This window comes from Struthio camelus, chromosome 1 (assembly GCF_040807025.1).
Source record: "Struthio camelus isolate bStrCam1 chromosome 1, bStrCam1.hap1, whole genome shotgun sequence".
Lineage (NCBI taxonomy): Eukaryota > Metazoa > Chordata > Aves > Struthioniformes > Struthionidae > Struthio > Struthio camelus.
The window spans coordinates 34730929-34758143 of record NC_090942.1 but is presented as its reverse complement, the minus strand read 5'-3'; the positions used below and the strand labels follow the sequence as shown (position 1 = coordinate 34758143).

The 27215-nt window shown below is 39.0% G+C and overlaps 1 protein-coding gene across 4 annotated transcripts in view; it reads right to left on the bottom strand.

Moving 5' to 3' along the window:
• TMEM117 (transmembrane protein 117) overlaps positions 1 to 27215 on the bottom strand; it is a 240055-nt gene that overhangs the window by 111433 nt on the left and 101407 nt on the right. For all 4 annotated transcript variants that reach the window (XM_068933809.1, XM_068933817.1, XM_068933813.1 and 1 more), the window contains one exon: positions 9816 to 9915. In XM_068933809.1, the coding sequence (XP_068789910.1) occupies positions 9816 to 9915 (100 nt within the window). The remainder of the gene's footprint in view (positions 1 to 9815; positions 9916 to 27215) is intronic.

The window sequence follows — 27215 nt, the reverse complement described above, 5'->3', positions numbered from 1 at the left end:
TTCAGACTTTCCTTTTATTAAAAAAGATATGTATAATAACTTAGAAACTTTATTATTTTTAGTAACCATATTACACTTTACTTCCAGCACTTTTTCAAACTAGTGTCCTGCCCTCTACTACAGCAGATTTAATTTTTAGCCATATTAGTGTTTTATTTTCTATCTATTTGCATTGCAATGGTTTCATTTACCTGCCATTTTCAGCAAAACGAAAGTTTTTATAGCATCATGATTGCTCCTTTGTTTGAACATGCCCTAACAACACAGACACATCATGAGACAGATAAAAATCAAGAGGTAAATCAACCTAATTTTTGCCTAGTGGCAATGAATCATTTCTCTAGGATATTGAAGTAGATAGATAGTCATATTTCAGAGCAAATGAAGACAAGAATAATGTTCTCTCTTAACAGAGGCATGGAAAGCTCTTCAAGATCATTTAATAGCTTGTTCTTCTATTCCGCAAGTAATTGCTGTTTTTCAGGATCACAATGGCAACAAAGCAGTCAAAAGTAAATATCTCCAAATACTGTTAAAATTCTTGCCAATAGAGTATGCAAGCCATCAAAAACGGTTTAATGGGATTAAGGAAATATATATTCTTATTACCAAAATGGATAAAGAATAAACCAGACAGACCACAGCCTAATGGTACTGGACATCTACCAGAAGATAATATCAAGCCACAGGTTTATTAAAGTGTAATATATGTGCTCCATTACTTCATCCTACACTGTATAGTATATTAAAGCTTTATGTTGTAGATTTATAGGGGAAGGACACACCAGCATTTACAAGGTCAAAATGAAGAGCTAAGCAAGTGTGTACAACATTTACTGCTTTGAACATTTCTATGCAAAACTATACAGCAAATATATTCCCTTCCTGTAAGGTAGGGAAGGAGCAATGCCAAGAAGGCACCAGATTCGAAGTGAGACTTAGGTAGATGTAGGTGCCTGAGTCCAAAATTATGATTTTTTTTTAAAAAAAGCACTCAGTATCATGTAACTATGTAAATAACAAAAACCTGGTAAGAGTCTCCCTGCTCAGCCTAAAAGATCCATAGACTATGGATTATATTTATAATGCATTGTAGTTATCCCTTAGTTATGTATTACAGCTAAGTATATGTCTTATAGTTTTTTCAGAAAAGAGAGGCTATACATCAGTGGCGAGAGTACTCTGAAACACATAATTCATGCACACCTTCAGAATACAAGTCCTACCACAAGCAAATCAGAGACATTTCTGTCTTCAGAGCAGTTACAACAGCCATGCTCATGCTCCGTTGCCCCTTCTGCTTTGTGCAGAAATATAAAAATCAAAATATTCCTTAATTTCTGCTGACCTGCACAACGTGAACCATAGTGCCTGCACCCTGGCCACAAGATGAAAGGGTTATGAGGGAAAAGGAAAGAAACAATGAATGACAATGCGGGAAAATGGACATACTCAGTTTTACTGCCAGCAAATAAGCTCTGTCTTTTACTGATAAGCCACACGTGGATGGTCCAAGCTGTTCCACATATTCACAGCTCCTGAGTTGGAACTCAGAGTCTTTCATACAAACAGCACTTTCAGGATCACCCAATATTGTGTGGCTACTTCTATAATGGCAGCATGAAACACTGAGGCTCTGAATGCAGTGCTAAACGGTTTGCTCGGTAAATGTCGGGAATGAAGGTATTTCACAATGGGATTACTGAATGAGGTGAACAAAGCATCAAAGGTTAAGGGATCCCTCCCTGTCTTTTAAGATCTCCCAAAAGATAAGGGAGATATGGTTGAAATAGCCTAACCTGAATTTCCTGTAAGGCTTCAGACAAATCGCTCATCAAAGACTTCTATGAAAACCCAACAGGCAGAGCTTTAGGTCTTTATGTTGATAAATCACTGGTTAAAGGACAGTAAGCAAAAAGTAGGCAGGTTAGACACACAGCTCCTGTAATGGAGGGAGGTCATCAGTGGAGTTCCACAGGGATTTGTGCAGTGGATGCAGTTTTTCTTCATATTCCTTAGCATCCTGGTAAAAAAGGTGAGCAGTGAGGTGAGAAAGCTTTATAATGATATAAGTTACTCACACTAATAAAGATGATGGCTGGCTGATTGTGAAGAACTGAGGAAGGACCTTATGGGAAAAACTCCTTGGGCAATAAAATGGCAGATGGAATTCTATGCAGATGAATGTAAATTGAGGCACAGGAGACAAACCCATTCTAGCTTCACACAAAAATGATGTTCCTGAGCTGACCGTGACAGCTCAGGAGGAAGATCTTAAGGTTATGACAGATAGTACCATGAAAACATCACCTTAGTGTTCCACATTGTCAAAAAAAACCCTCAAATGTTAACAGTTATTAGGAAAGGAATAGAAAATCAGAGAACATCATTGTATCACTGTAAAACCTACAGTTCATTCATGCCTTGAATACTATGGGCAGTTCCAGTCCCCTCCCTATCAAGAAGGATATAGCGAAATTGGAAAACAAGGGCAATAAAGATTATGAAATATATAGAGCAGCTCGTGTATGAGAAACAACTTATTAGGCTAGAGTTCATCAGCCTGAAAAAGAAGAGAATTAGAGTAAATACAACATATGTCTACAAAATCAGAAACAACAGGGAGAACGTGCACAAGGATGAACTTTGCTGTCTCTTCAGTAAAAGAACTAAAGACATCACATGAAGTTAATAGGAAATCAGTTCAAAACAAAAAAAAAAGAGGTGATTCCTTATGCACTGACCACTAGCACTCATTGCCAAAGAATGCTGAGGATGCTAAAAAAGTACCTAGATTAAAGAGGATTAAAGGGCAAGTACAGGGAAGAGAAATCCATGAAGAGTTATTTCATACACCAAATTGCATGCAGTTTGAAGGGATGTTAGAGGAAACTATCATACATGATTGGTTTGTTCTTACTCTTCTGTAGGCTTCTGCTTATAGTCACAGTTGGAGGCAGGATACTAGCCTGGATGGATTTCTGGTCTGACCAGGTGTGACTGTTACGCTCTTACGGGTGTAGCCTGAGCTCTAACAGAGTGCACATGACAGGAAAAAGCTCTGTTTTAGGACTCTACAGATTTAGAAGCAATCTGATTCCTACATTGTTTGCAAGGAGACATGTTCATTTAAATATATCAGATTTTGATGTTAACAGCATCAAGGTCCACATGGACAGGCTCTAGTTCTCTAGAGCCTCAGAGCCTCCTTTATCGTATAGAAAGAAAACCTTCTTTATTCTTTATCTGACAGTACAGTGTATAAACTTGACCCTGGGCATAAGAAGCTTAAGGAAAACCGGAAGTACATTAATCTACTGAGCAAGGCAGAACCCAAGGGTGCCTATGGGAAGAAAATTGGAAGGGCATCTTAACCTGAAAGAATATCGTATGAGGAGGATATAAGCTTTTGTTTCCCTTACAAAAGTTATCACCCACAGAAATGACAGTTTCATAGATGCAACAATGTACAGATTGTCAAAAGTTTATCCTATGTACCAGAAGTTGTAGAGTACCAGATTCAGATCTCACTGAGGATGCCCCCTAGAGGTGTGACCCAGTCGCAGGCCTAACTAGCTACAATCAAATCAGCCACTTAAGATACAATAGTCTCCTAAGATGGGAAAATACAGAAGCCTCCATCACCACAGGAAGAAGATAAAAAATGACTGATAAAGCAATGTGAATGAAAAGAACAGAGGCAACTCTTTCCTCTTTCAGCACCAGCAGAGTCAGAACACAGAGCATGGTCAGATTTGTCCTCTGGAATCACAAGGCCCAAAACCTGGCCCATTTGGCTAAATAAGGCTATTTCCTGGAGTTTTTTCAGCTAGCACTGGAAATCTCACAAAAGAGATAATCTCTCTCACAGAAGAATATCCACGCTCTATCAAAGAGAACAGCATTTCACCACAAGTTATATGTGGTGATGTACTGGCATGATCCTTCAGGTGCACCTAGTTATGTAGATCTGTTGCCCAGGAAACTTAAAACAAGCCCAAGCAGCTTGTGTACATGGTGGACAATATCCAGTTCCACTGATGAGGAAGACTATGTGTGGATTCATCATTCAGTAAGAAGCTTTTCAAATCCCAGTACTGACAAGAAGCCTTAGGTTGGAGCTCTCTATCTCCATATCCACCCATCCCAGAGGATAGGATGTGTGTCTGTGTTAGTCCTGGATCAGTGGAACAACTGGTGACCTATCGCTCTTCCATCTAGTCTGTACTGGAAATACTACTTCCCACTGGTTCCTCTTGCTGGGACAGCGAAAAACAGAACTTGTCCTAGGAGAATTCAAGGCTCCAAGCGTGAGAAGAGTCCAACTGAAGCCAAGTCACCATATCAGAAAGAGCAGTCAGGAATTGTGACAGTGATTCAGCTTACACTCCAAGATACTGTGCCACGTACTGTGCTAAAGCACCGTGCTGAAAGATGTCTTGGTTTCTCCTGGTTTAAAAAGAAAAAAGAATATGCTGGTACAGAACTGGTCAAAACTAGTCTGATGAATAACAGACTAGACCATCCCTTGAGTTTACCATTGTTCCTGATGATAAGAACCAGAGCTGTTTCTGCTGCTCGGTGATCGCTCAAACCTTCTCAGTTCCCTCTAGCAATTAATGAGGGAAAAGAAACTCTCAATTAAATTACTTTCCAGAAGGAAGGTAAATGGGAATAGGATCCCTTACCAAGAGGATCAGCCCCTGAAACATTCATGGAATTTAGCACCAGTTTCTGGCTGAAGTTCAACATTTCACCTTTTTCAGCTTTTGATAGCCCTAGTAACCAGGGTCTAAGGAAGACGTAACTAACTTTACTGGGTACTTCTGCTGTTTACACTCGTTCACGTGTATGTAGGGCTTCTAGGTAGGGATATGACTTTAGTTCAAATAGCGATGGCAGTTGGTGTGCAAATCTCTCCATGTGGTATGAGCATCATTCATAGCACGGGGCCTGTATGTGCTCTTTGGAGAGCTCACAAAACCATCCCCCAAAGTGGAGAATAATAGTCTTAACAGTCTAAAAGCTAACAACGGAAAGAAGTAGGAAAGCAGGGTATTCCACCTTACCAGGAGGCTGTGAAGAACGGAGGAGGCTCTGGGTGTCCTCTGCCCTCTATAGTAACGCTCAATGGCGTCCACTCTTGCAGGCATACTCTCGAGCATGCCTTACCTCACATGCTCAGGACTGGGCCCCCTCACAAAAATACAGCTGCAGCAGGTTGTTCATTTTTTTCCAGATAGGGTCAGGAGGCTGCCCAATACTAATCGGCAGAAATTTTGCCCTGGAATCAGTTCCTTCCTCAACCTGTACCCATCCTCACAGAAGAAGGCCCTAATTGCCAGTCTATAGGCCTGTCTGGGTGAAATTCAACCTTTTTTCAAAGCCCTACTACTGTGCCAAATCCTGTGGTTTCTAACTCAAAAGTACTCTCCATGAGGATGGAATGCACATTTTATGAGTGCAGGACAGCATGTCAAAGCAGACACAGAATATACTACCCTGGTTTCAAAGATGAAAAAGTTCAGAGAGATAGTGTTTTAAACCCATTCCCCTCTTTACAGGCTTATTTAGAACATCTAACACTTCCTACAGACTTCAGAAAAGATGATTACTAGTCTTAGAAGCTCCTCTCTGGAGGTACAAAGGCAGAAGCTCCTTCCCACACTAACTCCCTGTGCAGCTAGAGTGGGGTCCACATTTCCATTACACACAATGGGAAGAATATCACTGATTTTATTGGGAATTCAATCACAACCTGTCACCAAACTAGCCAGTGAGCTAAGAAGTGGTGAAAGGGAGAGGCTCACTTCTGCCTTTAAATCCAAAACAAACAGCAATCCAAAATATATTTTCCCATTTCAAGTACTTTCCTGATTTAATAAACCTCCTCTTGCTGTTCTAGGGCAGTATTATTTTTTACTGATTACTCATTTTGAAAACTGAATCCCATCTGTTTTGCTTTACCCTTGGTTTCTTCCAAAGTTCCCAATTAAATAGAGAATAAGATCTTAATTCCAGTATGGTTCAAATATACTGAAGTAAAGGCAACATCTGCTTTTTCATCTTCTTTGTAGAAACTTCTTAAGCATTAGAAAATATAGCCACTGCAGTGAATGAGAAAATGCGTAAAGGTTCCATTATGGCTTTTTCTTTTCCCAAATAGGATTGGAGGACTTCATAATACGCAACAATCCCAGAGATGATTCGTGTCACTTTGATATTATTTCCATCCTGGGTTTTGCATGCAGAAAGTCAAGTAAATTCAAATATCATAACCAACATGATAATTTATTTTCATACAGAATAGTATTGTTGAAGTTAGGGAAAGATGAAGCCGCTTCACAGTGATCTACGTTATCAAGGTGTGTGACTATATGACCCAAACACTCAGGCTGTGTGGGGGAGGTTTGCACCAAGGCGTGTGCTGTCTGCTCTTCTCTGCTACTAATACCCCGCTGCCTGACACTGCTGCTTTTTTTGATGTTCCTAGGCTTAGCTGCCCTTAAATACTGCCATTTCCATAGGCTGACCTTTGCATAGAAATTTGCACTGCAGAAGCAATCTCAACATTCTCCTTTGCTCTGAGGACCTAAACCCCAGAATCTGGAAATCTGAAGGGATTCCGGAGAATCTTCACCTACCAGAAGTATGAAGAGTTTGACATTTCCACCAGTCAAAACCATTACTGCTGATTAAAACATGGATTACAGTTCTATATAGAAATATTCTGTTCATGTTAGCACCATGTAACACAGCGTTTCTCTTGCAATTAAAATGACTAAAACCAAATGTCACTTTTCAAAAGAAATTGATCAAAAACTGTTTGAATGTGTCTTCCCCCTAAATTCAGTTTTGATTTTACTTCAAATGCAGCAAATTCCAATAAAAGACACAGAGAATAGGCTACACTATATAAAATGTTTTTAAAATTTGGTGATGAAGATTATGAGAAAAGGACAGAGGGAACAGGAAGCATGTGACGCATTTATCTGAGGCAGGCAGCAAAGTAGTCAGCAGGCTGCAAGAGTGATGGACTGTCCAGTTTGTGTGTGCCTGAGAGAATGAGAATCAGCTGCGCCAGGAATGCGACCGTCTCAAAAACTCATCCCCACTTATATATATGTGTGTGTGTATATATATATATGTGTGTGTGTGTGTGTGTGTGTGTATATATATTTATATGTATAAGAACACTTATATAGTGTTCTGCTGTTGCTTGGAGAAGAAGGAGGAGAATTACGAGGACAACAAGAACGAGTGTAGGGGAACCACTGGTCAATATCATCACCCCCACTGGTAGCAGGAGCAGACAGTGTTGGCCTCTGGGAATCTCTTCTACCTCTCTGATCTGCTCCCACCTTTATCCTTCTTCTTCTTCTGAGCAGTCCAGCAGACATAAGTGGGTGAGATACAGTTTTGAAGAGGACCTGGGCTGGGAGTAGTAGTAATTGACGGCAGGGGGGAAGCTACCTGTTTGTGCTGCAGAGAGAACTGGCTGGGTTAGGGATCCTAAGTCCCAAAGAAGGGGGAAGAAGAGCAGTAAAGGTAATACTGGCGGGAACATATGTGTGGGAGGAGAGAAACAACAGCAAGTAGAATCTCTGTCAACCCCCTTTCCCTATCCAGAGCTTAAAACTTCACTGAGTTTCCTAACTCCACAAGCACCATGCCTCTTAATTACCCTCCTGCATCTTAAGCATCTCCTAAAACCCATTGATCCTCCTATCCCATGCCCTGTGCTCTTCCTAAAAACTAAGAGAATGAGCCTAGTTTACAGCCAGCCTCCCCTCCCCAAAACATCCCTGCCCAAACCCTGTCTCCCCTCAGTTCTTCAGTGACAAGCTCATCCACCACTGGAACCTGCTGTGGCACAATCCCGTTTCGGCTCCGTTGCTGAGAAGACCCAACAGGGCTTTGAATACATGGAAAGGTATCAGGATTCTAAGGCCCCTTGAACCCAGCAATTTCCATATCACTTGAAACCTTATGTGCTTTATACAGTGCTGTACATTTCATTGGGGCAATTTTTTTCAAGGAAATGAGAAAAGAGGAACTGAAAAATTGGAATGTTTCCTAATGCAGTGCGACCAGTACGAAATCTACCATTGGAGACCTAAGTCACATATGTATGATGAACATGACCCCTCTCAGTTCCGTTTAGCTCATCAATCACCTTTCCTTGTATAGTTGTCTAAAGCTGTGGAAACCAACAAAAAAAGGGTGAAGCTAATGGTATTTAGAAGTACCTATGAATTTTACTACTGATTTGCTAGAACTCCACATAAATTGACAACATCAGTCAATGCACGAATTCTACAAAGTCCTTCTTGTAAGCTTGCTTGGACAGACGATTTTCTATGTATGTACTCAATTTTCATGGCCACCATCTTTTCACAGAACGTAATTCGTTTCGGAGCAGCCACTGATACATATTGCACAATATGTTCAAAAAATCCTTGATGTTCTTTATTTTCCCTTGCCTGCTGTACAGTAAGCTCCAAATATGAAATACATGGAGGATAAATAGAGAGAAACTCGAATGACTTTTCCCAGATTATTCCTTTAGTCTTAAATACTTTAGTCTTATAATCTCACAGTCATTCCTACTTCAAACTATTCCTACAGCGTTTTCTCCTAACACTTACCACAGTCCTTAAATTCATCTACCTTGACTTGTTTCTTTGCTTACATTGAGATTGCTGCAGTCACTGGCTACGTTTTACAAACCCTGAGATTTTTTTTTTCCATCCATGCTTAGGTGATACATGATAAACGTTCACTATCAGGGAATGCTCTCCGTGTTAATGAACCCGCACAAATTTATGTTGTTTATTCTGAGTTAACAAACTGAAGTGTCAATGAATCATTTGGAAAAAAATAGAGATTAACTTAAAACAATTCTGTAATTTTAAAAATCAGGGACTTCTTTCCACAATTTAAATTAATGGCATACCGACTTCAGCTACTAATGTCACAGTCATAACTCTTAAAATTCTTACCAACATTAATCATAAAAATCTAGTCTTACTAAAAAAAAGAAATAAAAATGCACTCACTTTTCATTACCTCGTGTTTTAAAAATGCTTCTCCTGAACAATCAAAACACATTTGCATGTACTTCTTTTTGTTCGTGGTTAGCTGTCATTTTCTGTTTCTCTTTGACTACATAGATCTTTGAATTGCTAGCATTTCAGGATAGTACCTTTGTAAAGATCGTAATTCAAGTGAAAGGCAGCTTCATGAACACATTTAATCTTTTGTAAAAGTTTATTCTTCTAAAACGCTAAATTAGAGACAAACTCAATTTGATAGTTTCACTTCAAACAAAGTGAACTTCAAGCTATATTTAAATTCTGGAATGCCACTGGCTTTCTTTCTTTCATCTTTATCCTTTTTGATCACATCATTCAGATAACTTTTTTCCTTTCTCCTTTTCACTACACGTTTCACTTGAGCCATTACTCTGTTTCATTATATGTCATGTCATAACATTACTTCATAACAAAGAAAGGAACACAGTCCTGTCCTCACAGAAGTCAATGGAAAATTTCCCACTCATAGCAGAAGGAATGAAGTTGTGCTCTGATTTATTTTAACTGAAACTCTCTTGGACTCCCAACTAATTCTATACCCTGCCATTATGCCATCTTGCCTTTGTTAACTCTCTGCTTATCTGAGTTGAAATACTGGTGTTATTTCAAGATACTTAGGCTTCTTCCTCCTCTTCTCCTCCCACCCCCTCCCACCCTTAAAACCAACAAGCACATTCCTTTCGTTTTTCTTTTAAAATGTAACAATATTATACTTCTTACCATCCATGCTGTGACAAAATCTCCCATCCAGGTCCCCACTGCAGCTACTTTCATAAAATTTTCATTCTTGATGCCCATGAAGTCTGTTATAATGTACGCACTGTGGAAACAAGAATGCAGGCTGTAACCTATACATGTTTGCTTGATTCAGTTATAGAGAATTTGCTTTAGCGACAAAATTTATGATTAACTGTGAAAGATTTCCCATATCTTGCATAATCACTTGTTCTGCTAGATCTAAGTGTTGACATAGTACTGAACCTGGATGGGTCAATTCCAATTAGAAATGGAAATGTTAATCTGATTTTACAACCCATGTCCATTTTGAAGGGGCTAAAATAAACACAGGTAAAGGCTTTAGGATTAGCTAAGTCTTCTAGACATATGAACTACTTTACATTTTGTAACTCTTCCTGAATACAAATGGAATTTCAACATTCTCTGAATTGGTAGTTTTTCAAGATCTTTATGAAGAAACATGAAGATCTTTAACTTCTCTTTATAAACATAATTGAGCCACTTGACTTTTAACTCCACCTGTTACGCCACCACGTTTTTTAACACAATATTGCAAGCAAGCTTTGCAGAATTTTAGTGAGAAGTTACTGTTTCTCGTTTTATGCATTACATTTTCATATAAATATTTTACTTAAATCCAAAAGAAGCATCTCCACTCTGCTTAAATAGTGTACAGGTCGGATTTAAAACATCATGCAGTAATCTGACCTCTATTCTGAAGTTCAGCACGATGCTATAAGAACAATTTAGGATTAAATGTACTCGTCTTGGATTTACCTTCTCTTGGGCAAAAGACATAGCTTTTAATATACTCATTTCCTTTGCTAAAGGTCTTGTATAGTTTTTAGGAAGACATCCTCCTCCTCAAGAGCTAACGCACTGAATAATGGTATCCTTTATACTTTAATGTCTCAAGTGGAATCTGTGTTTTCAAGATACAGATTTCACAGGCTGTAAATACAGTTTATATAATGTTATGCATATTTAATGACATATACAACTGACCCAGTTGCATGTAACAACTTCCTTGAACAGTGTACTCTCCATTATTCAAATCTTACCATTATTATGTATCCAATGTCGTCCTGTCTAGGAGCTAATAGACTATATCCTTGCAACTAGATCAGTGTGAGTTGATCCCACTGTCTTCAGCAGTCCTATCAAAATCTCAAGATTTCCTCAGGATATAGGATCTTGCTGGCACAAATCCATGCACAGTACTGTATCACTGCGTAGAAGCAATTTAATATGCTCAGGAGCAGAAAGTATCAATGTCAAGGAATGGTTTCATAACAGATGTATAAAACTGCATACACTAATGGCTCTTTTGGTTACGCACATTTAGGGACCTCTTGGCTAATATGTCACTGATAAAAACACCATCTAGCCAGATAAACGCTGGCTTAGGTTTTCTGTTGGAATTAAAACAAAATCATTTTTTTCCAAGCCATTTTGAATTATGCTCCATGTAGTTGTTAAGATCATTAATATTCTAAATTTGCTGAGTTGTACACACAGAGTTAAGAACATAAGAATGGCTTTTCTGGGTCAGTATAAATTCTATCTATCTGTTCCAAAGTCTTGTCTCCAAAAGAGAGCATCAGCAGATACCAAGGGAAAACTGTAAAAAGACGCAAGTATACACCTCTTAGATATCCTCTCCCAGCTTCTTTGTAACTTGGAAACATTTGGAATTCCCTTTTTTCCTGCATCTTGTGTATGTCATTCTTGTAATACTTGTGAAGGCCAGACTGTATTCCTGAAGCAGGTGTATCACTAACAAAAAAGGCAAAACATGGATGTCAGTTTTAAGGCCTGGCCCCAAAAAGCAACTTGGCATCTTACAATTTTCATTACTGTGAAACAGAGGCAAAAACCTACTGAGAGGTGACTGATCACTATGTGTAGGCATCCACAAATAGAAGAGATATCAAACTTAACATAATTTTTTAAAATGAAAACTGAAATTCTCCATGTAGTCACTTATTTTTATGAATGTAAAGGATCTCAAGGTTTACAACAAGATCATAAGAGCTGGATCCAATACAGAAGTATGTAGAAAGGCCTTGAAAGCATCAGGTCATCCTAATAGCCCTCTTCTTTGAAATTTGAAACATGAATGTTTGAAACATTACAGCACCCAAGAGGCCTCATATAAATTGTGCATCACATTCTGTAACTAATTAATGTCTAAATTAAATATGCAAAATGTGACAGCTCTTCAGTTAAAATAACATTTATTATGAAGAAACTATTAAGAACATCATCTGCCCACACTTTAAGTGCCTTTGCTGATTAAAATACAATTACTACTTTTTATAGAACATGGGAAATATTTTTAGCACTGTCATTACATTGTTAGAAATAAAATTCACTGCTATTTTATTAACTATTAGCATAACATTCCGTGTCTCTGCAGTATTATTTTCATTTCAAAATACAAAGAGTAATTGTGTGTTTTCTAAAATATGCATTGTTGGCTTCAAAAATTAGAATAAAATCTATTTTTTTGTTTTCCAGTTTTATTTTAAAAATAAATGCAAGTAGTTGACCTTTTCAGAAAAGCCACGCTTGTCTGAAGATACATTACGAGGATATAAAGTTCAACAGTATCAGAAGTAAAATTAATTCTAGCGTGCCAAAATCCCCACTTTGAAAGCTACAATACTTTCAAGCTTTAGCTAGTGATTACATCTTTCTTCTTTAACCAGTTGCTCTACTTCAGATTTAAGACGCATGTCCATACCTTACAGGAGGGCTAATAGCTGTTGAGCTCCAGTTAAATCTCATAGTCAGTCTGGGTTTTATGTAGTTTGTCAAAAGGCTTCTGTTTGCTTTGGCATACTTAAATTCTGCAGCAAGGTACATTCATACTGCATGAGAAGCCCAAAAGCATTCCGAGTGAAAAATACAGCAGCTGAAGCTCATAACAGAGTAAGAAGTTTTTCAGAAATATAGAGGGTAACTGAATAATTAAAAGACTGAGGAGTCAATACTTGCAAACGCTATAGATAAAGGACAAGTTTATGACTGAGATTTGACAGTAAAACTGGAAGCTGCCAAGCAAAGGAAATTGCTCTTTCCAGGCTAAAGCCTAAGGAAGGCAGAACAAGGCTTTGACACAATAGCACACAACAGAGGGACCAAAAGACAAAGAAAGGAAACTTGAGGCGGAAAGACATATAGTTCTAAAACAGAGTACCAAAAAATGCCACCATAGCATGCTGCCTATGTTCATATTGCTGCAAAGGATAAGTTAGTAACAGGGAACTGGGAAAAACGTGTGAACACTAGGTATTAGACCACTTTTCCAGAATTAGCAGCAGAGTGTGCGCAGCACAGATGAAGAGTAAAACTAGCGCTATCCCAGAGAAATTTTTCAAAGAAAGGAAAATTTCAAAGACATTTCTTCAAAGAAGGGTGACACTTTAGCAGCTGACAAAATGACTAACAGCCTGAAAGCAAATGGAACAATTTTTTAATTCTAAGTTGGATACAGACGTACAAGCCAGTATTATATGTACTGAAAGACAAGTCATGGCCAAAACTCAAGGTTGAGGTGATGTCTTCCTGCCCACCACAGGAACCTAAAGGTAGGATTTAGCTTGAGGTCAGGTACTTTAAATTTAAAGTGTCAGCAACGGATCCAGACTCTCAGTGGAGCCCTAGTCAGTACAGAAAATGGAAATCAGAGCTTGATGCATCCTAACCCTAATGTAGACATGCTGGATGAAGGAATCGGTTGCCTGATGTTACTGCAGGATGGCTAACACATCAAAACGGAGCGCTTGCCATACACCAAAAGCCACTGGGAAAGCTACGTAAGTCAGTCATTTTCGGTGCTGTGACATATCCTGGCCTCCAGCTGATAATCCCAAACTGCATGGATATCTTGCAAGTCCTGTGACATGTCTGGCAGCCTAGACGCATCTGATCTCCCTAGATCTCCATGGACTATAAATGACAGCTTAGACACTGAGGGCAGGATTCAGTTGCCAAAGTGTAGACAACTAATGCCATTTTAGGCACCTTGATGCATGGCCTTAACCTGGCCTTTTTACACGCTCTAGAGTATCTAAGGCACAGCGCTGGCAAATGCAAGTGTTCTGTACAGACTCTGCAAGAGCTGCATCATACAGAGTAGTAGCTGAAGGATCTCTTGGAAGGAAAAAAGGCCCAGACATTTCTTATCTTGCATGCAAAAAAGTCTGTACATGTCCTGCATGCTGTATGTGCTTTTCTGAGGTAGTTTTATTACCTGGTATTCCAGCTCAATTGCTAATTATCTATACTGAATTAATCTTCCTTGGTACACTTGACAAAGTGAAGTGCCTTGACAATGGCCAACAGGTGACAGTATGGGAGTTCATGCAGTCTGCAAAGAAATGCATTTAGACATGTCACTACAAAGTTCTATTACTCTTAATTTAGCACAGGCAACAAGTGTCAAAATAACTGAAAGCATACATAAAAGACTGCAAATACAGTCTCTGAGCCATACTTGGCACTCTAAACTGACAAAATGGCAAATGGTAACATTCTGCTCAGCTGAAAACCTATGCCTTTGCTGTTAGATATTGAAATCAGAGTCACAGGGAATTTGAAAATGCATAGAGACAATAAAACTTGCCGTCCTGAAAGCTGGCACCTCATAAGTAAAATGACATAATGCATAGCTACCTGCAAACAGCACAGAGAGCACAACAGCTAGGTCATATACTTGCTAGCCATCCCCCGGGCATACTTTGGCAGTACAGGTGAAACATTTTCTATGACACCAGAATGGAGAGAATTAAGAGGCACTGAACCAGCTTTTTGCCTGACAAGGTGTCACAGAGGTAATGGCCGTGGGCAGCTCAGAAGGCTAATCTCCAAAACATGATACAATCAGAATTCAATAACAGCTTGACCACAGTGGGGATCCCTTGAGACAGCTCCATGGCACAGTGCAAAACACCTGAGACCGATGGGCTGATGCTGCAGCTGTACAGTGCTGGTTGGTAACTTGTTTACACAAGTTTTTGAAATCAAGCAACAGAACTCTGATTCTGAAAAGCTCTGCTCATCAATCTGCAGACCTGAGGGCTGCCTAACTTGCACTGGGGACTTGGCTTTTAAAGCTCCCAGGTCGTTTGAAGTTTTGCTTCTAGGCATGTATAGGAGCAGCTCACTCCCCACAGAAATAAGTAATTTGGCTTCTAGCTCACTTCCTAGATTGATTGAGACCATAAAAGTGGTTATTCCTCCACTTGGATTGCCTGCAGAGCTCCATCTATGAAGTATTTTGTGAGCCCACTATAAGACAAGGCCGTTGAAAAATGTAGTAAAGGGCATCTCTGTCTGTTAACGTAGAAGATGTGAATGCACCAAACTTAACTAACAGGGAACACACAAGATCAAATTCCTATTCCAAGGACCACTTATTCAAACCCTTTCCAAGTTAGACAACTGTGTCTCGCTGTCAGACCAAATGAGAAAAGAAAAGGTGAAGACTAACTCCTGCTAGGACAATATCTTTATGTGCATGGCACTCCCCAAGAGATTGAGAAATGTGGGTTTCAATCTCCTTTAGGTGAGGGACTATGGAAGTACTATAAGCAGAGGATGCAGTTTAAATACATCCTGCATTTTAAGAACATACATAGATTTTTCTCTTGGTTTCGAAATGGACGGTATTAAGTAATGCATTGAGTTTTCCCCACTGAAATTGGCATTTGTCAAATTCTTTAATCGGGCATCTTTTGTGCTTTTCCCTAGACTGCCCCATCTGTTGGCAGTGCTTTGTAGTGGGTGCTGTAGGGGTAGTACAGCACTCTGCTATATCTTTTATACACATACATACATACATATACATATATATTGTGTGTGTGGGGGGGTGTGGGTGGGGGGGTGGGTGTGTGTACATATACATATACATAATAGTACAGTACTCTGCTATATCTTCCCTGTCTTGTGTGAGTGCTCCAATAGCTGGATTTAAGAGCGGGCACCCCTTTCCATCTTTCATATATAAAAAAGGAGTTCAACGTTTTCTCTGGTTTTAGAGAAATGAAATGGATGCACTGGGCAGAACAGGTCTCTGCATTAGGTCGCAAGAACAGTCCTAATTAAGGTGCTTAAAGCAAACTGCAACAGGATTTGAAACACATTCCTGTCCTAAGACTATATCCCTTATTGCAAATTGCAGGAGTTCCATGCTCACTGTGTAGGTTTTTATGGATCCTGCTTCAACATACCCAACAATCCTCAAGCACTTGATGCTCAATATAGAGTCTAGACTTCGCTTCAGGGATCAGGTGGTGTTCATACAGCTTAACGTTAGCCTAAAGATACTAGCCTTCCTAGGCTGTCTCCATAATCAATGGATTTGAGAGCAATTCAGAGCAGGAGCCCAATTTAGGGTGATTTCACTTATGGGCATCCCAGAGGGCCAACAGACTATTTCTAAAGGATTTGAAAAAGGTAACTCAGAAAGCCAGGGCTACTGTCAGGAACTATAAGAGTCTGCATCTCCAGAGGGAAAAATCTCAGGGATCTGCAAAATTAAAAAAGCTAAGGACCTCCATTATGGCAGGAATTCAGCCTCCTTGGGCTAAAAATAAACTCTGTGAATACCGGCACCTTCCCCCAGTGGACTTATATGGTAAGATTTGCTACACCTACCTTTCTTTTTAGGCCTAACCATAAATGACACAAACAAAATCACAGAGAGAATCAGTGACTGAGTTGGGAACTGATCTGCAATTTCTTACCTCTCAGATTAGCTCCCTGCCCCATCCTTATGTCAGTGCTCTGACCCAGGACGCTGTACTACCCCTACAGCGTCCACTACAAAGCACTGCCAACAGATGGGGCAGTCTAGGGAAAAGCACAAAAGATGCCCGATTAAAGAATTTGACAAATGCCAATTTCAGTGGGGAAAACTCAATGCATTACTTAATACCGTCCATTTCGAAACCAAGAGAAAAATCTATGTATGTTCTTAAAATGCAGGATGTATGTATGTATTATGTATGCAGTTCAAACTGCATCCTCTGCTTTTGATTTTTGAATTTTATCACATCCATGAGATATCGTATTCAACTTTTCTAGGATTTTTGCTCTTCTCGTGCAATGTGTATCATTAAATGTATATTCTGTTCAGTTAGACAAAAGAAAAAAAAGCTTCAGAGTGCATTCAGCATCTCTCAGCAGCAAATAATGGTTAGGCTGCTCAGCCAAGAACTGGTTGTCTGAAGCATTCCTAATGCTATTGTGTGGGCAGATGATCTCTTCATTTAAATATCTCTGGCACAGTCTTACCAAGCCCCACCACACACTCACACAAGCACAGGACACAAGCACTGCGGCGGTATAAACAATACGTAGCTGTTTTTGTTTCTGCTTCAACTCTTTAACTGGTTAATTTCCTTCACTGAAACAACGAAATAAAAGGTTACTTCTTGATCTTTATTTACAGGCCTGTTTGACACTAAGGAAGAGGAATAAGAGATTTATTTACTGCTAAAAATAACAAATTGTTTATTGAAAATTGTTTTAGTGGAAAATCAAGTTGAAAGGACCGTTTCACTTTTTAACATCTTTTTTCACAGGCGAGTAAAATTCGGTAGCTAACTCCGTATGGCTGCTATGAGCAAATGTCACAGAACATTAAAGTCGCACACTATTTGATTCACTGCATTTGGCTGTATACTATGATACGGTGTTACAGTAAAACAGCCCGAAACACTAGCACAGCTGCTGAGGGACACAAATAGGACAGCTTGCCTTGGGCATACCCATTCTGAGGGTTTAAAGAGGATCTTGACTTACCGTATTTTAACACATTCTACAGACAAACAGGTCTGCAGTCTCAGCCCTTGCCCTAAGTATCTTGAGAAGGATAACAAGCGCTGTTTTTCAACAAGTTGTTAAACGGCAAGTTAAATAAAGCACATATACCATTAAAGGAAAATGGTTGCCCAGAGTTTTTAAAATCCTACATAAAAAAAAATATTTTAAACAACTTTTTTTCTTTTTACAGTTAACATTGTGTTAAATGTTTTAGCTTTGCTTTATCTTAAAATACACATAATTTGCTTGGCAAGTTACGTTTAAAAATTAGTTTCTAAAGTTTGAAACAGAAACTATGGAAAATAACAGGCAACGCTCTGGGGACACTTAAGTTATTCCAGTAATTTAACAAGTGACAGATATAACAAAACATTTTATTTTAAGTAAAGAGAATGTTATTTTGTTTTTAAACTTAACAAGGTAACGGTGAGAATGTATTTGCATTCTGCTGCACAAGCTGCACTCCTCAGAATGGGACACTGCTTACACACGAGTGTTCCTGGTGTTGACATTTCATTACGGCCAAGAAGGGATAAGGGATAAGGACAGATGTGCAGCAATATTCTCAGAACTGTCATTTGCAAGAAAAAGACTTTAATTTAAAAAAAGAGAATTGTTCACATTGTTACCAGCACATAAACAAAATTAATTTATTTACTTGATACTCGACAACATAACATACTGGCCAAGTGCTTTGAATGTTTAAAGCTTTTCTGAATTCTGGCAAAACCTTTGTACTTTCTATCAAATTCAGCTTTAGGGATGGCAGAGAAGATTAACTGCACTGTTATAATCCTGAATTAACCGGTAACTGCAGCATTATTACTAGTCACAAAGGGAAATTACAACAATTTGCAGGTGGTACAAATCATTTTGAATGGACTTGTGAATAGCAGCCCGACTGGGCAAGAATACATTTTGCAAATTGTTAGTAAAAATTCTTAGGTATTACCAGGAAATGCAATTTATATATATCGGTCATATTTTAAATTATTAAACCTCCCTGAACCATTGAGGAACAATTTTCATAAAGTAAAATAATTAAAAGCCAGACAACTGCAGACAACGTGTAAAAAGTTAATGAACTGGAACTGAATAAGCAAAGAGATGCCTCCCCAGAATGTCTGTTGACAGATTTTCAGCAATCGTAACTGAAAAGCATTTCATCTGGCTCTGCAAAAATTGTAAGCTTTTAATGTAAATTAAATTTGTGGGCATTTATTACAATATATCATTTCTAATAATTTGCTATAAATAGAGTAGACTTTTTTCCTTAGTTAAGGATAACGTTTCAAGGCTTTACAAAGACTAATATTAATTTGAATTTCAAGAGTGAAGCACGTACTGGGTGCCTTCTTTCAATGTTTTATTTTCAGGAAGTACTGACAGCCTGCAGCTGGATGACAAGTGGCCAAAAGACTGACCTTTCAGCAAGGTCTAGTGGACTCCTGATGTCTCACCGAACACCAGAACGCACTGTAAAAACCTAAATATTTGTGACTGCAACAAGAGGAGATGCTTCACTACAGCAAAGGGTAGACAGAGAGTATTTGCTTTCAACTTAAATCTACCGCTAGGGTGGAGTTTGAATTTCAGAAGTAATCTGAACTCCAGATGAATGCATCGCTCAAATGGATACCCATTTTTAAAGCAGTGGAGACTGGCATATGACTCACCTTACAATTTGCATCAAAATTACGTAAACATGTGGGTATACTGGCAACTGAGAAGAGTGTAACTGCTGCCAGGAAAGCTACAAACGTTTTGTGTAATACATCAGTACAGTGTGCTAAGTTTTAATTTTGACATTTTTGTTTCCAAAGTTTTACTGTGGAGACACTTCAGAATATTTGAAACAGAGAAGACATCCATTATAGGCTAGAAGCAGGTTTCTCCAACAAACAGATCTTAACTGACAGTTTCAGATCCGTTCATATTACCTTTTATATAAGATATAAAGGCATCTGATTTGCCTTGTGTACCTGTAGTGCCACTGTTAGTGGTACCTCTGTCTTTTTCTTTACAGTCACCGTGAGAAAAAAATGTTACCAACATGTTTATTATAATAAAATGCCAGGTCATGCAGACTGTGAAATCACTTGAAGGAAAATGTTCCTTATAATATGTTGGGGAAAAGTAAAAAATTCTGAAAACATGAGCATATTTTCAAGATGCAAAACTTCCCAGTTCTCAAATTGAAAAAAATCTTGACTTTTGGTTTCAAAATTAAAGTTACTCATACTTTGAAATATTTAGCTTTTGACATTAGATGAGGCCTTATCAAGACCTTATTTAAATAAAGATAAATTGTTTGAAGATTGTTTATTTAGAGTTACATTTATTTAAATGTATTTATTTAAAGCTAGAATCTTTATCAAACATAAAGCTTATCTAACTTAATGTCTGAGCAAAATTTAAAGGGGCGCTAGGGAGTGAGTGCACTTTAGAACTGACAGTACTGATTTTCTAGTTCAGGAGATCTCTTTTTACTATGGGAAGACCTTGCCCACTTAGCACTAAAGCAGATGAAGATTTGGCACAAAATACCTCTACGCAAACAGCTAAGATTTTCTTCTCCCTATCCTGTCATTCGAGTCCAATAAAACAAAGTATATGTTGCTATACACCCCCCTGAACTGTTTGGAGAAAGATTGCAGCACCTCATTTTTTCTCCACATTGTTACATAGCTTAGGATTTGTTAAATATACTCTACAAAATAAGACAAATGTAAGCATTTTATACTAATATCAATAAAACAAAAGTCAACCATGGCATATATTGCTTATGCAGAATATGGGGCGGGGGGTTTGCCACTGAGAGACAGAACAAGTCAAAATGATGGGAGTATGGTTAAATGAAAATGTAAACTCTGTGCCCTACAGGACTTGTGTGTTGTATATAAGCAAAGCCTAAAGCAAGCAGGGAAAAGGTCTTTGGAGAATCTTAACAGAAACAAATATTTCTGTCTCTCTGCTTAGTTGACTTTATCAGGAACACTAATGGCTCTTGCGCTTGCTTCATGGATTCCACGAGTAGGTGCTGGGATCCCTTGGCAGACCAAGTTATTGAATGCTAAATTTGACAAGGACCGCAGAGAGATAAACAATCAGCTAAGACCAAAGAAAACGAAATGCAATATGGGAAGTAGAATATTAAAAAATATTTAAAAGGAGGAAGAAAGGTAGGAGGACTGGAAAACTAGCCTGAGAAATTTGACAGAAGACAAATGACAAAATGGGAATACGCAGAAAAACATAAATACATTTCAAGCATAAAATATTTCAAAAAGAAAGAAAGACCAGAGTCCTGAATGTAATGGACACATTCCTCACAGTCCTCAAATGTTTGTAAGAGAAGTGTTTATATTCAGGTGCATTTTGCTACTCCTTTGGTGAAGATTCAGCCACCTAGAATCTCGGCACTGCAGAGCAATTATCACTACAAGGAGAAAAACAGAAAGATGCCCTTCTCCCAGAGAAGGACTCAATTAAAACCTTAGTTTCACACAAAGGAACAGGTCCCTGATTTTTATAATGCTATTTTAGGGCTTACCTGCTTTGCTGTATAAGGGTGTCTTGCAGATAAGAGGAGACTAAAACTTCCGTTCTTTCAAGGAATTGAAAGAGTGTGTCTGCTTGCAACATGGGCACAGATCATTGTGCAGGGGTTTTATGAAGACCAAAAATGGTATTAGCATGTCACTCTTAGTAGGCTCTTCAAAGAACCATCCCCACAAAAAGAATTCAGTCTGGAAAATCAGGGCTTTACTCAGATGAAAGATTCATACTACAATATAACAGAGCTAAAAATAAACCCTGAAGAACAACCTTCTGAAACATTTCTGTTGCAAATACATTGTTCTAAAATGCTATTCAAGCTCTGTAGTCTGTACATACATAGTCAATACTCTGACTCTCAATCAAAATGAACTAGGAAACTCTCATATGAGCAAAAGCTATTTGCTTTTGCAAAAGAACAAGAATATCTTACTGTTATGTATGTTTGGTCTCTGTTGAAGATGACTGGAATATCTCAGGCTTGTTGCAGTCCATAAAATCGGAGAAGATGTGGAAACTGTTAGGTTGTTAAGAAATAATTTGCTACCAATCTCACAGGTACCTTTGAGAGGAAATGGAAGAAAATGTGGCATGACAACTCAGAAACTGGTCTGAGGGTATGGCTGACTTCTCTCATAATATAATAATAGCAGCAGATTGCAGAACAGATGGAAAAGAACTAGACTTCAAGCAATATACAAATTAACAAATTGTGAAGACTGCTTCTTTGCTACACTACTTGAAATCAGTCTATAAGGAATAACAAACAGGCTCTAGGGCCAGCCATTCGACAAGAGTTAGCATATAATCCAGGCAAAGAATTTCACACGGAAAATGCTGGGAAGAAGACAGTCTGTTCTTCAACTCACTGTCTGACAAAGCGCTATGATCGCAACTACCTGACCAGCTAATGGCTGATATCATCTGAAAGAGTCCAGCGTTGGATTTGCTATAAATTTGCTCTGTAGTGTACTTGCTGTTATACTGTCTTATTGTCCCTACTTTAATCACCATTTAAGTAAAATTATCACTGGAATAAAAAGGGTCGAAGTTGTCTGAGGATTTGATCCTCAAATTAACATAACTCTATTGCAGATTGTCCACTTCACAATACAGCCTTCTTCTAATGACTTGAAAATGAATTAACAGCATACAGAAGTATGTCAGAACACGCTGCAAGTGTTCGTTCAAACACTATATACTTGCGTTACAGGTTTAACTCACACAGAGAAAAGACAAAAACTGTGGTGTAAACCTGAGCCTCAAAAAGAATATTCTCCTAATTTTTCCTAAACAAAGTACTGGCAAGTTGTCCAAAAATGCAGAGAGCTATGTATATAGATGTGCATACTTGATATTCAGATGGAAAATTTTGACATTTTGGCTATATTTCTAATGTCAGTTAACTACTCACAAATACAGAGATGCATCTCATCCAGCTTTAGACGTTTAAAAGAAGTCTTAATTTCAGCTAGTAATTCTAGGATCCCCTAATTTCTCTCCATAGTCAATGCAGACTAATAAGCACTTTACAGATATGATTCATCTGACTTGTCTTAGACATTTCAGGGTGAGATGAATCATGTTCTGGAGATGTGAACTCAGTTAAATGTAAACACAGTTGGTTAACTTTAAATTTTTCTTTAGTAGATTCTTAAACTCTAAGATACGATAAAATATGTATGTTTATGTTTTAAGATTGGTATGGTTTACATTATTAGCCTGAAGCTCAACTGACACAGCTTCTATAAAAATCTACACACATCCCAAATTGCAACTGGAAACTGTGAGATACTATGGGAAAACATACAGCCAGGGGAAATATCATTCTAGCTGAAAAAATAATATTTTCTTTAGTCATGAGGTTGAAAAATACTGTTCTAAATACTGTAAAAGATTACATGCTAACACGTGATCAGTAAGAAATCTTTCCAGGAATTGCTAAACTGAAATTAAGATCCCATTAAAATAGTAAGTTAAGTCTAAAGCTGAACACATTTTTAGCAAGATGGATAAAAGCAGAACCACTTTGTTTTCGTCAAACTTTTTTTTCAAATGGTCGTACATTATTATTTTATGATAGATGACAACATTAAATCGGATATAGTACTGTACAACTCCTTTTTAAATATTAGGACCACGATGACTTTCTAATTTCTAGTTAATTAAGCAAATAGAGTTTACAACTGATAAAGTACTGTTCTAATTTCAATTTAATACTACTTTAAATACTACTAAAACAGTACTTGAGATATGAATCATAATTTACAGTGCAGAACTATTGGTAGGATTTTCAGAGAGGCCCAGCACCTATACTTATCTTTTTGAATTTTATGCATTTTATATATTTAGCTCTCAAGTACGTCCTCTTAAAAGAAATATGATTAGAGATTTCCAAAACACGTGATCTTCACTCGCTAACATCACTTATTTACAAAACCAATACCAATAGCTCTGTAAAATTCCATTTTCACATTTGGTCAGCTCACCTTAACTTTAGGTAAAAGTACTCTGTTCCTATTTATAAATCAACCTTATATCCACTTTCATTTGCTCTCTGGGAAGCATACAACCTTTAGGTCTTCACTTTAACATTTATGAAGCAGAAACCTTCACAATACCAGATAATGAAATTCATGATAAATGTATCAACTTAGTGAGAAATTGCAACATTAATAGGACAACGCAGATGATCTGTTAAAAAACTAAAAAAGAAACATCCCCAGTTAGTCATGTTTGTGAGTTTATTTCCTGTAATGTTTAAAGAACCTTTTCTTTTCTTCTTTTCATGCCTGTTCACTCAGTAGTCTGTCCCTTTGTGAACTGAAGTTTCATTTCTTGTTCTGTACGGCAATCAAAACCAAAATCCTCTGCTAGATCAGAGAAAAAAGAATGGACTGTGACCCTGTCCCCTTTGATTTACTTGTCGTACAGGCACGTCATGCACTACACTGAGTCACCACTTTGATTTCCCCAAAGGTTACATGGCAGAGCTGGCAGGGGATTTGCCCCTTGCAGGAATCTAGTTTCACTTGATTTCATGTCCCGTTTTCACATTTCCTGTTATGCTATAGGGTCAGCACTTAAAGCTGACGGCATTTTATTCCTTTCTGTACCGACTGAAATTGTTCTACGGGTGATTCTTTATTCCAAATAAGAAACAGACAAGTAATAGTACAAAAGAATTAATTTTACATTATTTTCACATGTTTATACTTGTCATGGAAACACAGAATAGCTTAGGGTGGAAGGAACCTGTGAAGGTTACCTAATCCAATGTTCTGCTAAAGGCTAACCTCAACATTAAATCAGGCTCCCTCATGTCAGCTGAGTTTTTAAAACCCTCAGGCACGCAGATTTTGCAACTTCTCTAGGCAAGCTGTTCCAGTGCCTTACCAGCCAGTTCTTCCATCCAGTTAGAATTTTCCTTGCTGCGGCTTGTGACTGTCGCCTCGCATCCTAGCACTGTGTACCCCCGAGAACAGACCAGTCCCTTTTCTCTATAACCTCCCCTTAGGTAGCTGAAGACAGCAATTACTTAGTATTCCTTAGCCTTCCCTCCTCCAGGGAAAATAAAACTCTTCTCTCAGCCTCTCTTCATATGTCAGGTACTGGGGAGCCTAAAACTGGGAAGAGTATTCCAGATACAGCCTCAGAAGTGCCACCTACAAAGGAACAATCAATTCCCTTCATCTGTTGGCTGCGCTCTTGCTAATGCAGCCCAGTAAGCAGTTAGGCTTCATCACTGCAAGGACACAACGCTGACTCATGTTCAACTTGACCAACAGGACACACACGTCTTTTTTCTGCAAAGGCACTCTCCAGGCCCCAGCCGGCTCTGCTGCCTAGGGTTATTCTGCTCCACGCGCAGGGCTTCTTCACATTTGTCTCTTGAATTCCATGAGGTCCCTGTCAGCTTATTCCTCCTGCTTGTTGCAGTCTTTCTGATGGCAGCCTGCCCTCCAGCACATTGACCACCGCCCCAGTTTGATGTCAGCTTTGGAGCTGATGAGGATGCAGTCTGTCCCCTTGACCAGGCTGCTGATGAAGATGTTAAACAGCACTGGTCCCAGTATTGACACCTAAGGAACACCACTCGCTACCAGCTACCAGTCAGATTTGGAACCACTGACCAACCACCTGATCCCAATGGTCCAGCCAGTTTTTCAGCTACCTTGTAGTTCCATCCAGTCTTTACCTCCATTATCTGACTAGAAAGATATTATAAGAGGCTCAGTTGAAAGCCTTGCTAAAGTCAAGGTAACCAACATTCACTGCTTTCTCCTGCACTCCCAGGTCAGCCATTTCATCACAGAGGGCCATTAGACTAGTCAGGAATTAATCCGCTCTTGGTAAATCCAAGCTATTCCCAATCACCTTCTTATTGTTCATGTACTTGAAAATGGCTTCCAGGAGGACACGGTCCTTAACCTTGCAGAGACTATAGTGCGGTTAATCAGTTTGTAATTCCCTAGGCCCTCCTTCTTGCTCTTTTGGCAGACGGATGTAATGTGCACCTTTTACAGAGAGTCATTAGGGACCTCCTCACTTGTCCTGACCTTTAAAAGATGACAGAAATCACAATGACATCATCAGTACTCAGCATCCTTGCATGCATCCCATCCAGTCTCATGATCTTGTTACTTACTGCATTGTTACATTGCTCCTTAATACTTGTTACATGATGCAGCTTACTTCAGTAGAGCCTAACTTGATCATTCTTTAGTAAAGGTTGTACTTTATCCCCAAACTCTATTAGGTGCAGAGATGTGGGAGCAGACCTCACCACTAAACACCAATGCAAAGAATACATTGATCCTGAGATCCAGAAAGTTTGCAGACAATACAAAACTGAGAAGAAGTTGACAGACTGGATAGTTTGCTGCCATTCAGAGGGACCTCAGCAGGCTGGAGAAATGAGCCAAGAGGAATGTCATGAAGTTCAACAAAGGGAAATGCGAGTCCTGCGCCCCATGTACCAGCAGAGGCTGGGGGCTGACTGCCTAGAAAACAGTTTTCCTAGAAAAGGATGCAGGGGTCCTGGTGGACAACAAGTGGAGCATGAGTCAGCAACGTGTCCTTGTGGCAAAGAAGGTCAACAGCCTCCTGCGCTGCATTAGGAAGAGCATCACCAGCAGGTTGACGGAGGAGATCCTTCCCCTCTACTCAGCAGTTTTGGAGCATTCGGAGTGCTAGACCCAGTCCTGGGCTCCTCTGTAGAAGAATACTGGAAACAGACGTACTGGAGCAAGCACACTGAAGGGCCACGAAGATGCTAAAGTCACTGGAGCATCTGACATATGAGGAGAGGCTGAAAGAGCTGGAACCGTTTAGCCTGAAGAAGAAAGGGCTGGGGGTGGATCTTATCAGGGTGTATAAGTACCAGATGGCTGGGTAAAGAAGATGGAGTAAGACATTTCTCAGTGGTAGCGAGTGATAGGATAAGAGACAATGAGCACAAACTGAAATAGAGGAAATTTGAGCTGAATGTAACGAAAAACTTTTTTATTTTAAGAGCGACTGACCACTGGAACACATTACCCAGAGAGGCTTTGCAGTCTCCTTTCCTCAGATATACCAAAAATCAACTGCCCACAGCCCTGAGCAACCTGTTCTACCTGTGCTGCTTTGAGCAGGGAGGTTGGACTAGAGACAACCGGAGGTTCTTTCCAATCTCAGGTATTCTATGATTGTATGAGTAACTCAGCTTTGTCCATGTCCTTTGTCATTAGGTCATTCACCCCATTTAGCAATGGGACTATCTTTTCCTTGCTCTTCCTTTTGCTACTACTTCATCCAGTTTCAACTCCAGGCAAGCCTGGGCCTTCCTAACTCCCTCACATCCAAGGTGCACATCCAAGTGATGCCTCTATGTTTCTCCCAGTTAGCTCATCTCTAGATACACCTTTGGAACCCTTCCTTTTTGTGTTTGAGCTGTCATGAGTTCCCCTTCACTCCAGCTGGCTTTCTGCCATGCCTACTCATTTTCTC